This window comes from Anser anser (genome assembly GCF_964211835.1).
Source record: "Anser anser genome assembly, chromosome: 8".
In the NCBI taxonomy this organism is placed as follows: domain Eukaryota; kingdom Metazoa; phylum Chordata; class Aves; order Anseriformes; family Anatidae; genus Anser; species Anser anser.
The window spans coordinates 28,784,324-28,798,764 of record NC_139728.1 but is presented as its reverse complement, the minus strand read 5'-3'; the positions used below and the strand labels follow the sequence as shown (position 1 = coordinate 28,798,764).

Here is a 14,441-nt window from a genome sequence, read left to right as displayed (position 1 = left end):
TCTCATCCTTTGGTATTTACGTTGAAGCAAGCAAACGGTTAATAGTAAGCAGTGCCCAAATTACATATTTCTTAAACTCATGGCCTACTTTACTAATCAGTTGTCATAAGATGTCAGATGGAGACCCGTCACTGAAGAATTGCAGAATGCAGCCAGTGAAGCAACTAATTAGTTGGACAGTGGCATGAAGGTGTGCATCCCAGAGGAGCTGAAATGATCAGAGTAGGTGAAGAAAGTTTGGAGAGATCAGTATCTCCGTAGTATACAACCCAACACTTGGCTGAATCGCGGCGATGCTGAGGGTGAGGGCAGCGTGGGTCCTCCACCAGGGACTTGGTGCTGTGGGGGATTGCAATGCTGCTGTTTTTGGAAAGAAGCACGAGTCAGCTGCATGCTTGAAGGAACGTGACCTGAGATGCGCAGGGACTGGAAGAGCTGAGCAGCTTCTGGGTTTCGTTTGGAAGGGCTGAAGCTGGCTGTCTTGCCAGCAGAGCAGCTTCTGCTGCACCTGAGGACAAAAGCCAGGAGTAAGGGCCTGTCAGACCTCTGGAATAAACGTAAGAGCCTCTGTTGTGAGCCAAAAGATGTAAAAGATTAAAGCTTATAAACTTCTATAGGTGGCCCACATGCTCATTTAGTAGTTTAAATTGTGTCTTATGAGTGCTGCATGACTTTCTTCCCTTTGTACGAACCCAGTGTAGGTGCACCCTGTGGATGCAGCAGCAAAACAAATCCTCTCCAAAACTCCTCCTAAGGGTGAGCCCCCACCAGGAGAGTGGCTCAGCCTGGGATGCCGGGGTCACTTTCTCAGCAGCAAGTTCACAGCAAAGATGAGGATCGTCCTCAGCTTCCCCTCTTTGGGCACATGGAAAACTCAGAAATGGATATTTGACTTGAGATCCTTGGTGAAATGAATCTCAGTAGAAAATCTCCGTTTGAGTGCTTTGATTTTCAAAACGTTTTCGCACACTGCTGGAGCAGTTTCACAAGATGATAAGAACCAATACACTGTATTCAGGATTACACCTAGCTGTGTCACAAGAGTTACTGGGAGACATGTTTCCACTTCTGAAGTCTTGTTCCTGTAATGCTCGATTCAGTGCAGTGGACAATTTCCCTGGGACAATGCAACGCTCAGCCTGGATCAGCAACCGCAGGACTGGCCCTAGCCAAGCAAACAAGTGCCACCAGAGGATGATCCTGCTCCCGTGATTGATGGTGTGACTTTGTGGCAGAGGCTGGTGGTTGTCTCGGAGGACACCTCAGACAGGTAGTGCACACCATGTGCCCTGGCAGAAATTCTCTCGGCAAAGCCACGTAAACGCCGTCTGAAGGTGTAAAAGCAAAAGGGCAGCGGTGCTTTTGATCCCGCTAAATTCAGGCAAGATACTTGCTCAAGGGACAGATTCTTGGTTCCAAAAAAGCTGCTTCGACCTTTGAGCTGCCAAATTCCTTCCCCCATTACCTCCCATCTTTCTTTCCAGTATAGCACAGCTACTCTGAGTCATTGTTTATCTAATTTAATTAACATTTGCCAGTGCCTGCAACCTAAAACACTGTCTTAAAACATTTGCTTGAAAAGCCTCCTTGTCCCAGAGCTGTCATTTTTTAGCATGATGGATAATGGATAGAAATAATTATCCTGAACAAGGTTAGACAGCTTAAATGATTTGAGTTTCAAGGAATTAGTAAGCTTAGCTAAACATCTTATTTTTCAAGACACATTAATAATAAAAACACAGTGATGGCCATAATGGATCATAAAATCTGCACTCTGCTAAAACACGTGCTGTTTCTTGCAGGTAGCTGTGCCCACCATGCCTTCACCTAGGGAGATTTAAATCTGATATGTCACAAATATATGATATATCATCTGATAGGTCACAAATCACTGCATCGAAAGGACTTCAGGTAACTTTGAATCCCAAGTAAAATTCTTCCAGTGCCGGTGTCTGATTCAGCCTGTCCAAGTAGGAGGGCAATGTATAAATGGGTCTAGGGAGCAGACAAAGATTTTATCCACCAGCCATGCAAGTATATATCAGCAACCCAGGTGGACTGCAGAGATAATTGTTTGTCCAAGATTATGTTTCTACTGCACAGGTTGGCTACAGTGACTCATGGGCTGCCTAAACTACGCTGCCTGCTGAGGTCCATCAAAAAACAGTCCTACAGCCATGTCCCCTGTAGCAGCCCTGGAAAAAGCCAGAAGAAATGAGAAAGCAGAGCCTCTGTGCACACCAAGTGAGTTACTTCAGGTTTACAAAGGTATAACTGAGAGCAGGATTGGGCTCACTGCCTCTGCATTATTTCCCCCATCCATAATTTTGGGGGAAATGTAAGTTTTGAATTAATCGTTGACCTTTAGCTTTGAAGAAAAACAGAACTTCTGCATGAAATTGCCAAAAATGAGAGTAACGATTTGTAATTGCTTAATTTTGCTCCTAGAAACCCAGGTGCAGCTGGGCCTCCGAGGTGCTTTGCGCAGCGCAGGAGTGGGCTCTTCTCCAGGGAGCCTCAATCCAAGGTGATAAGGCAGACAAAGCAAGCACGGAGAAAAATAGGCTCTTGGCGGAGAAGTGACAAGCTGCATGCAACGGGACACAGGAGACGCCCACTCCCTGCCCCGTGCGTTGCACCGTGATGAATGATCAACCTCCTCTGTGCAGCGAGACACCTGGACCTGGTGCTGTTCCCCTGGGTGCGGAGCAAAGGGTCACATCCTGATGCCCGTCGGCTGCGGTGAGTGCTGCTGGTGGCAGCGCAGAGCCACCCGGTCATCCTACCCCAACCCGCATAGTCTGAAGCATCAAATGCATCAGCATGGTGGAGATTTCCACCTCAAGTGAATTCTTTTTTTTTTAAATTTCATTCACCAAGTTTTATACTTCGGGGGCCTTTAGGAAAATTAAATAAAAACCTTCATCAAAAATTACGTCCCTTTTCACTGCTGAAAGTAAATGAAAATTTCCTGTATAAAGATGGAGAATTTGCAGACCCACTTAGTAAAATCCAGAAGTTTCACTTCAATCCTCACTTTTTATGTTTCTAAATTTGTTTTTTAAAGATCTCTGCATCGGTGTCGAACGATTTAAAATTCCTCTGGCAAAGTACAGTTTTATTGCTCCGAAGCTAGCATAAAGCTGAATGGGTGGCTGTATTTCAAGCGAGGAGCTGTGGGAGAGTGCAGCTTGCAAATGGCAATGGAGCCCAGAAATTGAACTCTAGCCTTTCTATTCAGTGCTCTTTTTATTATTAAGTCACAGAATAAGTAAAATGTTACAGGGACACTTTAAATCTGCACTTGTTTGTACAGCATCCAATGAATATGTGATGGGGTAAGAAAATGAAAAATGTGGGGCTGCTGGAAATAAGGAAAAGATCGGGTGTTGAAGAATCAAGTATGGTAAATTATGGGGTACGGTTAAATCCGTAATTCTAGCGTGAAGGAGAAGAACAGGGCTTTGGTGCACTCTTGCGGCTGTGGGGCATCTTTGGGGTAGGTGCCTCTGTTTGGTGGCTCAGAGGATGGGAGGAGGCAGCGATGGCCAGAAGCTGCCTCAGCTGTAGCAAAAAGAAAAAAATGTTATTTTAATATCTGAAGATCTCTTGTTCTCTGATTTTTTTTTTTTCCAAACTTGAAATAAAATGGTCCAGGACTGAATTGCACAAAACTTTTTATCATGCCCGTGAAAATGTTGGGACAAGTGGCAAAGGCATGCGAGAGTGTGGAGCATCAAGGTAGGGCCTGAACCGCACTTGGGTGGAGGACACCTGCAGGCTACCATTAACACCTCTTGATGATAAGAAGCCTAAATGTCTGGCTGATGCATCTGATTTAGACTAATGACTCCTGCTTTGTTTTTAAGGGCCAAGAAGTTTCAGCCAGAGCTGGCTAACGTTCACTGGCAGGGCTACAGTTTAGTGCAGGTGGATTCTGTGCTGTGTTTCCTTACGGCTCTTCTAGCTGTCGTTTTAAAAAGACAAATACCGAGTGCAGTTCTGAGGAGAGATGTGTACGTCCTGTGCTGCTGCACACAAGATGGGCCACAGGAAGGCTCTTCTCTTTGGGCTTTCCTGAGGTTGCAGGTCCCTGAGGAGCTCCCTCTGTGGTGCTTCTCACTGCCAAAGGCAGTCATGGCCATGGCCATGAGGGGGCAGAAATACATCAGTGCAGCTCCCACGCTGGGAGGAGACCCCGTTGCCTGTTCCTTCCTTCGTAAGACAGTGCAGGGGACCCACCACCAGCATTTCCCCATTTTTTTTCTGCTAGGAGCCAGTCTTGGTGAGTGGTTTGGGTAAGCGTCCCTACCCCAACAGGCATCAACATCTCCCATTGAGGAGAAAGCCAGAGGCAGGGGAGCACGACTGCTTGCCCAGGCAAGGACTCTGACCAGCCACCCCAACCCTGGCACTACGGAGGCTGTACTTTTAAGAACAGCCCGCAATTTTGATGTCCTTAGTTGCGGTTTGATAACCCAGGGTAGGAGATGCAATGCAAATATTGTGCCTATTCCTATGCCCTTGTGAATGGTGGAAGAGAAACCTCCTACGGAAATAAACGTTTCCTGTGCTCATGGCTGACTGGCCAGGGAATGATTTCTGTTTCTCACCAGTGCCAAACCAGTTCCTAGGGGATCAGCACTGGCCCTGCAGCTCCTACGCTCACCTGCCATTTTGTCCAGGCCGTGTAACTGTGCGTCTCATTGCTCTGGTGGGAGGAGGTGTGAATCCTTATTTCCAACACGCTGGGAAAGAGTGGAAAGGGCTGACCCTGCTGCTGTACTTTCTAGCCCTGTTTTCAATGTGTTTGATTTCACAAAGCCATTGCAACTATTTTTTGCCCTTCTCCTAGCTTGAGAAAATAACAGTTACATACTATTTGTTGCCTGACAGCATTTTTACATGCACGTTTTTCCTGCTGTTGAACACTAAGGAGCTGTTACCTGTGTTTTCTGTGCTCCAAATGAGGGACAAATGACCCATGAGCTACCAATTTCTAATGTTGTAAAAAAACACGGTTTTTGTTTTCTGTAGGTCAGAGATGGACGGGTCAGAATTGTTAGGCAGATGGAAGAAATCACCAAGGCAGACAGTCCTGTGAGTAAGAAAAGCCCCTTTCGTTTGTCCCTATGAAAAAAGTCCCTGTGTTTGTCTACCACGAAAGTGAGTCTGATCAAGGGGATTTGGATGGGGCACCAAACCAGCCAGCTGGGCAGTGGCTTACGATATGGTGCTGAGAAAACACCATGGAGAGCTACTAAGGCTTGGGTCTACGGTGTAAGGGGAAACATGCCAAGGATGAAATTCTGCTCCTAAAAGGCATTAGCAAACACCCTACTAGCATCAGTGGATGGAGCTCTTGTGGCATCCAGGATCATTGCAGCTCTGCGTTCAGGTTGTGGCTGGCGAAGAGCAGCAATGAGGAAGACCTGGAGGTGACAGGGGTGCTAATCCCCAACCTGCCCTGCGGGGCAAGAGAGAGGCAGCTTTGCCCCTTGGCCAGAAACAGGAGAAAGAAATCATAACACACGATGGGCATCCGCTCCCTGGGTTCGCCTTTCAGTAGCACGGTTGGGTTTTGATGCAATTTGTTTCTCATGCTTGTGGACGTGTAATGGGAGGCAGAGCGTTCATTACTGGGGAGCCACAACCGAGAGATGAATAACACGGCCAGGTGCCAATGTTAGCATTGGCCCCGCGTACCGATCGTGTTGGTAACCTGCATTAATTGCTCATGGCAAAACCAATGGCTCGGTTTTCCTTAGGAACTACTTGGTAATTACAGAGCGAGTCCAATGAAAGCAGTAGTAAAGTATAATTACGTAGTTACTTTTTTTTACAGTTACCAGGTTATTGTTGGATGTATATGTGTAATTAATGTGTCAGCACTGTGTGCTGGGAGGCTGGGGGAAGCCTGGAGCACGAAGTAGCTGCAGCTTCCCCCATCGCTGGTGTTTTAGGAGGTGTGACAGCCTCTGCTCCTCCTTGGTGGGAGGCAGCGCTGCTTTGTCCCCTGCCTTTCACCCGTGGTGCTCTGGCCAGTTCTTGGCATGCATCTCTCATCTCCTCCCATCTGCCAGCCTCTTTGCTTCTTGCCTGCCCCATGTCTGTGTGGCTGAAGTGTTTCTGGTTGTCCCTCAGGGGTTTTAGCCAAACACCACAGCAGAAAGTGCTCGTAGTGCATCAGGCAGCACTGGGGAAGTATGGGGAGGATGGGTGTGAGCACCAAAAACCACTCCTAGCACAGCTGTATTTTTTTAAAGACTAAATGCAGAATGGATGCAGTGGGTCTTTTTTTGGTCACGTGCAGACTCTTCTACATTGTGCATGCTGAGGAGAGCAGATTGTGTGTTTTTTATTGAAGGAAAAGGAAATTACTGTACAAACTTAATTTTTCCCTTAGAAAATTTCAAGTTGGCTACTGGAAAATCTGACGGGGGCAATCAAAACGCAGCACTGTGTTCTGGGTTGCTTTAGGGTCACACCAATGTACTGAAATCCACTTGCCCATGTCCAGCAAGTCTCAGGTGAAAGCCATGGTCTGAAAACCTCATGGTGTCCCACTCTAAGTCCCATCAAACATACAACAGTTGTGACTTGATTTTTCTTCTGCAAAGAAAACATTTCAGCATTTGGCTGGAAACAAGTGCCAGTTAGTGTTCATTATATCTATTAAATAGGAAATCAGTGAATATGAATGAAAGAGTGAAAAATGTTCTTTAATAATTTGGGACTTTGTAGATAATAACATAGATCTTTTCCCCCATTATATGAAAATCAAACAACAAGCTAACCTATGCAACATCTAGAAAACCCGTGATCTTCTGATCATTCCAGCAGAAAATGTTTAGGTATTTGCAGAGCAGTCTCTAAGGTGGGTTTAGATTTAGGGATTCACTCAAGCATCTGCTTAGGTTCCATTGATGCTGTAACACCCAAATCCCATTCCTAAATAGCAGTGCTTTCCCAGATGAGGATTCAGAGTGGAAAAGTGTCTCCCTGTTGGGTCCATTTCACTGGTCCCTGCAGAGCTGCTCCACCAGGGTAGGTGGGGTAGGACACTCCGCACTGCCTCTCTGATGTGTTTTCAGTGATTTTTCAAGGGTCAGTTGACTTTTCCTAAATTTAAAATGTATTTCTATGGTAACTGTGAGGCTAGAAGAATGATCTGAAAAAGTTTAATAAAATACTTAACGGCAGCCAAGAAAATGGCAAAAGAACAACCTCTAATGGTGTGTGGGATATGTACACGTCCTACATGCAGATGCAGGTGAAATGGAGGTTACACACAGTATTCACCGGTCAGCCTGCATGCCCTCTGCTCCCCTTGCGTGGTGCTGAGCAGCCTGCTGTGCACAACCTGTGGCCATGGGCAGCCATCATAGCCGCTGGTGCTGGGAGGCAATTTGGGCAAACTGGAACAGGAGAATTGAAATGGGATGAGGTGGTCTCAGTTGGAGCAGATTTGGTTTCCCAACCTGTCTTCACTCTGAGCTGTTTTTGTGATCGTTTTATTTTCCCTCCTGTGTAGGTCAGATTGGCTGGGGAAGTATTACAGAGGCTAAAAATCATTTTTGCTCATTGGTAATCACCCCAAATCTCTCTGGTTCCTTTCAATATTCAGCACTGCCCACTGCAGAGAGCGCTCAGTTTCTTCCAGCAGGTCCCTCAGAGCAGACTGGGCATCTTGCACAACCAAACCTCTCCCTGGAGGGAAATAAAAGCACACGGGGGAGTAAAGCCTGTGCGGCTCACTCGGTGCAAACTGCAGCATGCCCTTGTCTGGGCACGGAGGTCGGCAGTGGTGCAGCAGTGCCTGCATGGAGGCTATTTCCGACTCCCATAAAAATCTTTATGTCTCTGCGATCGGGATTCAGCAATGCAAATTTGCTGTGTCAAAGGAAGATGCTGCTGTAAATGAATTAGTACAAGAAGAACTTCTTATTTAAGAAGTGCTGACTCTGCACTCTCCCCTGTGCCCTCACTTTTAAAATTGGAGTCTGGGTTTGCTGCATGCTATGATCTATATTTAGGCACTTGTAAATGAAGTTTTGCGGTCACATGGCTGCATTCTTGTACGACTTCATGAAGTAGTTTTTTCACATTACTGAGATTTATACGTTTGTGTTTGCATATTGCAGGTGTTTCCATAAAAGCTTGGGATAGCCACATTAAGGAAGATGGCCTGAAAAAAAACAAACATGAAAATTATACTGAGCACACCTAAAAGCACTACCTTGGGGCAAAAGTGTGAAGTCACTGCAGAAACAAGGGAGTTGGAGACAGGTAAGATTGATGGATTTAGACCTTTTTGGAGCTCCTCCTCCAAGCAGAGGGTGGAGTTGTGCAAGGGGACAGCATCCCTTTTGGGATGTATCCCATGCGGTGCCCCAAGTAAGCGGCGAGCCCTTAGCAGAATATTTCAAAATGTCAGAGAGTGCTGCAGTGCTGAGCTCATGCTATGCAAATGCTAGCCTGATGAATTATGTGCTGTACACACTACACACAAATCCTGTCCCAGCCAGCCCTGGAAGAGGAGATAGCATTCTTGCCGGTGTGTCCTCTGCTCCAGGAAACTTGCCAGGAGGTCACGCCATAATTCACGCTCTGCTGATGCTTCGTAAAAGTTGCAGCCTGTACCTTGGCTGCTGCGCTGCTGACCCCAGCATCCATGTCACCTGCCGGCCCCTCGGAGCCTCGTGGCTGACAGCATCCCCCTGCAGCTCTCATGGGCAGCACACGCACCCAGTCCTGCCCTGCCCAGGCTCAGCCCAGCAGAAGCTCAGGGGGTCTCTGCTTTCGGGCTACAACCAGAGCTGGCTCAACCCCTGCTTTGCCCTCCTGATTGCAGCAGAAGACAGCTCGATACACAAAAAGGCAGTAATTCATAGGGCTTCTCCTGATCTAAAGAACCCATCCAAAAAAAAGTTAAAGAACCCACCTCTGATAAGCAATAGCAACCAAAACCTCGATATTATCAGCACTTAATTTCACCTGGTTCAGGACACGCTGTTAAGTGGTTCTATCACATCTTCCATGAGGCAGTGCTGTGAAACAGGAGGTTTGCTGGAGAGAAGGGACAGCCGACAGCATAGGGGGATTTCAGAGCAAAATGAAATAGTCCTGAAAGGTTGAGGTGGTGTGGTAAAGGGTTGGGGCAGAATGGTGCGAAGTTTGGCAATGGGAGGAGAGGCTTTTCTTCCACCCCCTTTCCCTTTTGCAGGAGGACCCCTGTACAAATCCTTTCCCTGGGAAAGGACAAGACAAGGGCAGGCGGAGGCAGAGGCTGCACGCCCAGAGGTGCCACCCTGCTTTTTTGGAGGCTTCTGCCTTTCGGAGGCTTGTTGGGGAACTAAAATCTTCCATTTCCTGCTGCCACAGACAAGGCTGGGCGCTGGCCCAAATGTGGGTCAAGAGTGACACCCTGTGGACAACTTACTCTTTTTCTCGTGTCCTCCAGGATTTTCTCTCCTGCTGCTTTCTTTTCTTTTCCTTTCTATTTATTTATTCATTCCTCCTTCCCCCTTGCCCCCCCGCTTTGCTTGCAGAAACATTGCAAGCACCCAGTCTGCACAGGGGTTGTTGCTGCAAGCTCAGCCAGCCCCAAGCAGTGCGTTTGGAGCAGCATTCCTCACCCCTAAAAGGTGCGGGGCTATAGAAAGAGCCCCAAATCCCCCTTCTGTTCCTTTTTGGTTTGTCCCTGGTTTGCACTTGGTTTCCTCGGTATCTCTCAGGGCCCGGCCGTCGCTCCTGACCCTCATCAGTGCCTCCGCTTTCCCTCTGCTTTTCAGCTCACCCCAGCTCTTCTGTCGTGCAGCTCATCAGCTGGAGCACGGTGAGCTCCTGGGGCTCATAAATCTAGCTGCTGCTCGCAAAATTTGGCAAGTATGACCCCAGGCTGTCTGTTAAACTGGGAGAGAGAAATTGCATGGGCTTCCCTGCAGTCACCCCCCCCCGCCCTCCCCAAGCTGCCCTGGGTGAGGATTCCTGCCTGAGCACAAGAATTCATCAAAAAAAGGGTTTTATAGAGACTGCTTCTCCTCTGGTCACCACAATGGTCCCTTCCTAATCTCAGACCTGCTGGGGTTGGACCATGCTCTCCTGATGCTCCTGGCATTATCCCCAGTGAGCAAGATCTGAAGTCCCAGAGCAGGCTGATCGACACCCGCTGACAACCTGGACACCCCGTCTCCACAAAATAAAATTAAAAAAAAAATAAAAATAAAAAGGTACAGTTTTACTTTAAGCAACAAATAATTCAGTTTTATATTGGTGAGAAATTCCTCATCACTCATTTAATTATGCGGGCCTAAAAGAAACCATAATGTTCTGGCATGCCTGTGTGCTGGGAGTGAGAAAGAGGGGGGTGTCAGAGCCCTTCCAAAAGTTTATGTCCTTTCTTACCCCTGGCAGTTTAACCCTGCCAAATCTGCACAAACCTATATATATATCCAAAAGCCAAGGCTGGAAGGAGATTCCTTAAAACCCACAAAAGAAGCAAATATAAGGGCAGTAATTTTTTCCAATGACATTTATATGCTGTCATTAACTCTGCTTTAGCTGGTACAGTTTAAAGCTTTCAGAAAATGTAACTTCAGCTGCACCAACTACCACATGTTTTTGCTGACAGGAGCTGCGGGGTTTGCCTGGTCAGCTCACATACCCTCTCTGCCTTTTCCATAGTATGCAAAAGCTTGATGAGGAATAGGCCTTGTAGAGCAAAAAGTCATTTTTGCTGTTATTATGCAGTTTTCAGCAATCTAGGCCTCAGCATGCATCCTTGTCGGAAGAAGAGCTATAATCAGGTCTCAATCTCTGGCATTGCATAGAACAATATTAGGTCAAAAGAGATGGAGTTTGTCTGGGGAAGGGTTGTTATTTTTCCAGACCTGCTCATGACCCTCCATGTGTTGTATCCTGTCCCTTGAGTTTAGGAGGCAGCACCCTGGCAGGCATCGGAGCACTCAGAAGGCACCAGAAAAAAAAAAAAAAGTAGAAAAGAATCAAACAAATCTGCATTGTGTCAGGCACTTAATGAACAGCAGGAGTGGGAAGATCTGCAAGGAAAAGAGTGTGGGGCAAGAGCGTGTGGCTGGTTGGGTTGAACTCAAATACGCAAACAAAAATATGAAGATTGTGACAATACTACTGGGCTGTGGGAACGGGAGGTGAGAGATGCCAAGGTGAGCACGAGAAGCTTGTATCACCTCCAAGATGTGGCAAATCTGAAAAATTCCCCACCTTGAGAAACATTTCATCCCAGTTCCCAACTCAATGCAGATTTAGCCACTCTGCCTGCAGAAAGGTGCCTTCAGGTGTCTGTTTCAGTCTTACTGCGCTGTGGGAAGGTGTGCTGTGTGCTGTGGAGCAGGTGATCTATTTCACCACAGAGATGGCTGCAATTTGCAGGAAATCTATTGCTTGTAATCTTCATAATTGCACTGGATGTTCTTGCTAAAGATGTGCAGCCTGGATCAGCCTTGCTACCAGGGCCTTGGGGGGAGCTCTGCAGTCGTCGTGCTCGGATACAACAGCTATTGGCAGAGTTAGAACAGGGTCAGGCCATCACGGTCCGGTTTGGAATTTAAATTTGGTGGATTTGAGGTAAATAACATGGCCCTGCTGCCTAGTTTTCAAAGGATAGTTTATTTTTTTGGAAAGTGTAATATGCTTTTGGAAAGTGTACAGGCAGCATTGGGGATGAAGGGCTCTGTGTAACAATCAAGTTTTTACCTTTTAATTAACAAAGCTTTATGAAGAATTTCAATTCAGAATTGCTAAACAAAGAAACTATACAAGCCCCAGATGAGATCTAAACAGCTTCCAAAAGACATTAAAAAAAAAAAAAAAAGAAAAAGAAAAATACTGGGCCACATGTTTTTTCTTATGTCTCTTGAGTCCATTTATTCCAGACATCTGACATGCAATTCAAATTTCCAATAGTTTTAGGTAACCATGTCCAATTTAGAAACCACAGCCTTCAGCTAAGCCTACCTACCTCCCAAATCAGTCCAGAAAACCAGAGCACTTGCTGATACTATGCATTTTCAGATTTGCAGAGCTTTGTTATGTATGTGCCATATATACTTGGGCTGAGATTTCTGGCTCCGTGCAATCCATTTAGATATATTTCATAGACCTGTAGTCGGTGGTCACAGTTAGATGAATTATAGTTCTTAATGGAGAGCCTGTTTGTGCTTTCAAAGAGTAAAACCGCTATAAAATTGATCTCCTCTTTTGAGATGCCTTTGACGGCGGTTGTCGTGTGGCAGTTTGGATGAGACGGAAGCGAAGGGCTCCCTGTGGATGAAGGACTAATGAGCTTTATTTCTGGCTTGCAGACTTGGGCTGAATTCTTAACCTTTCTGTGCCTGATTGTTCATATCTTGAAAGTGGAGATTAAACAGGGCCTTCATGAAAAGTAAAACCAAACCACAGAGGAAATCCTAAATTCAGATACGTGCAAATAATGTCCTGCTATGTGCCTTTTCCTAATTCCCCACAGGAAACTCCTGGGTAAGGATTTCAGGGTGTCTGGGATGAGGCTGGTAAGGCAGGGGACACCACAGCTGCATTAGGCACTGGTTTCCACTTCACCCTTCTCACCTTGCTCCATAAAACCTGGGTCATCTAACCCCACCTACAGCAGCAACCTGATAGATCTCACATGGAGAGGTTCCTGTCATCAAACATCCACTCTTCCAGGGCCCTAAGGAAATACTTGGTGGTCAGATGTAATTTCCAAGAGAGCTTGGCTGAACAGAAATTATGGAGCAGTTTCTCTGCTGCTAAACCCCAAAGTCAGCAGAGACTTCGTCAGCCTTGAGCAGTGAATCTTGCTCGGCTGGTAAGTGGCCATCACTTTATCCTGTAATCTCTCATTCATCTCATCTATTTTTATCTTTCCAGTTCTCTTTCCAGTGGGAGCGCTTATACACAGTCACAAACTCTGCTACTGGGGAAAAAATAGGATTTGAATCAAATTTATTGCTGTTAATTTCTTTCAAATTGTTTCATGAATCAGAGCTATCAGTGGTGAAACATCTGTTCATCTGCAGCATAAAGGCAGCCTCTGACATGGTGACTGGGGAAGAGGCCAAGAGTGGAACCAGTCTCTGGTAGGGTTTATGGCTTGGGAGGGCAAAGGGGAAAGTTGGAAAAGTCACCTGAACCATTTTGATATCTGATGGTTTTTCTGGCCATTTCCCCCAGTCTCCTGCTTGTGGAGGTGACATGGGCAGAGTCGATATTCTTTCTTACAAATAAAAAGGAACGAAACAGAGAATAGAGTAAATAAGGAGTTTCCAATCTCATATCTGTTTTTCATGAAGGCCTTTGATCTTCCAGCTAGCTAAATGCATGGGAAAAGAAGAGTGATATTTATGTCCTTCAAAACCAGCACTGCCAATTGCCACAGCCCCATCAACGTGGGGGGAGTTGTGCTGATTTTTATCAGCAGGGCCTTAAGGACATAGCATGCAGAATTAAATGTATTCTGAGCACAGAACAAGTGGCCAGATTATGGCTCTTCAGTGGGAACACAGCAACAGACTTTCTGCATCTTCCTTTTGTATATATACAGGGGCTGAGAAGTAAAAAGGGAAATGCTGAGTCTGCTAAAATCTGTTCAGATTCTTGTGGGTGCTTGGAGAATCTGGTATACAATTATGAGGCCATTCTCTCTGCTGGCAAATTAACAACTTAGGAAAATTACAACAGGGGAGAAAGAGAAAAAAAAAGACATGGAAATTCTGTTAATGAAACAGAACAATGAAAATCAAAGCTAAAGATGGAAGAAACTGAGTGGGCCCCATCCAGTTCACTGCCTGCTAGGCTGGATTTCTGCCTATAGTAATTTATGCCATAGCTTTGGAAGTGAAAACAGATTTCATTTACTACTGAACAGTACTACTCTGTGTAGACAGAGTTCATGGCCTCAAAGCATTTCTGAAAAGGTATTGTGGGATTATTGCTCCCACTTTGCAGATGGGCAAGGTAATGTCACTTGAATTCTTTAATTTAGGTTCTGGTGATGGAAAATCTAATTAGGACTCGGATATCAGAGGGCTGTCCCCTTGTCTTCTGCTGTCACATTGCCTGGCTGCCTTGGAAAGTGTTGAGATAAAGAGGTCCCAGTTAAGACTGGTGCTCATGTGCGCAAGAAGATCATTCTCTCCCCAGTGGTTTGTCACTAAATGGTTTGGTGGCTGAGTTGTATGGAAGATGCTCCTCTACTAAAGCAGCTTTAACTACCCCTTAAGACAGAAGGAAACTTTTGGCGTCTTTTTCTTTTTCACTAGTTTCTAATTTCTAGTGACTAGTTTCACCTCGGAGAATCCAAAGAACAGCCTGCCCTACCAACTAAGATCAAGACAGTGATGGTGGGACTCTGCTTGCTCACATCACCATCGCTACCACAGTTTCAACCTTCCTCAGAG

The 14,441-nt window shown here is 46.1% G+C and overlaps 1 protein-coding gene across 2 annotated transcripts in view; it reads left to right on the top strand.

The window, feature by feature from the left end:
- The window catches only part of LOC310903239 (uncharacterized protein), a 77,827-nt gene that overhangs the window by 49,900 nt on the left and 13,486 nt on the right, over nt 1-14,441 (top strand). For both annotated transcript variants that reach the window (XM_083846017.1, XM_083846018.1), the window contains exons 11-13: nt 2,104-2,244; nt 2,449-2,742; nt 5,038-5,100. In XM_083846017.1, the coding sequence (XP_083702143.1) occupies nt 2,648-2,742; nt 5,038-5,100 (158 nt within the window). In that variant the 5' untranslated portion in view covers nt 2,104-2,244; nt 2,449-2,647. The remainder of the gene's footprint in view (nt 1-2,103; nt 2,245-2,448; nt 2,743-5,037; nt 5,101-14,441) is intronic.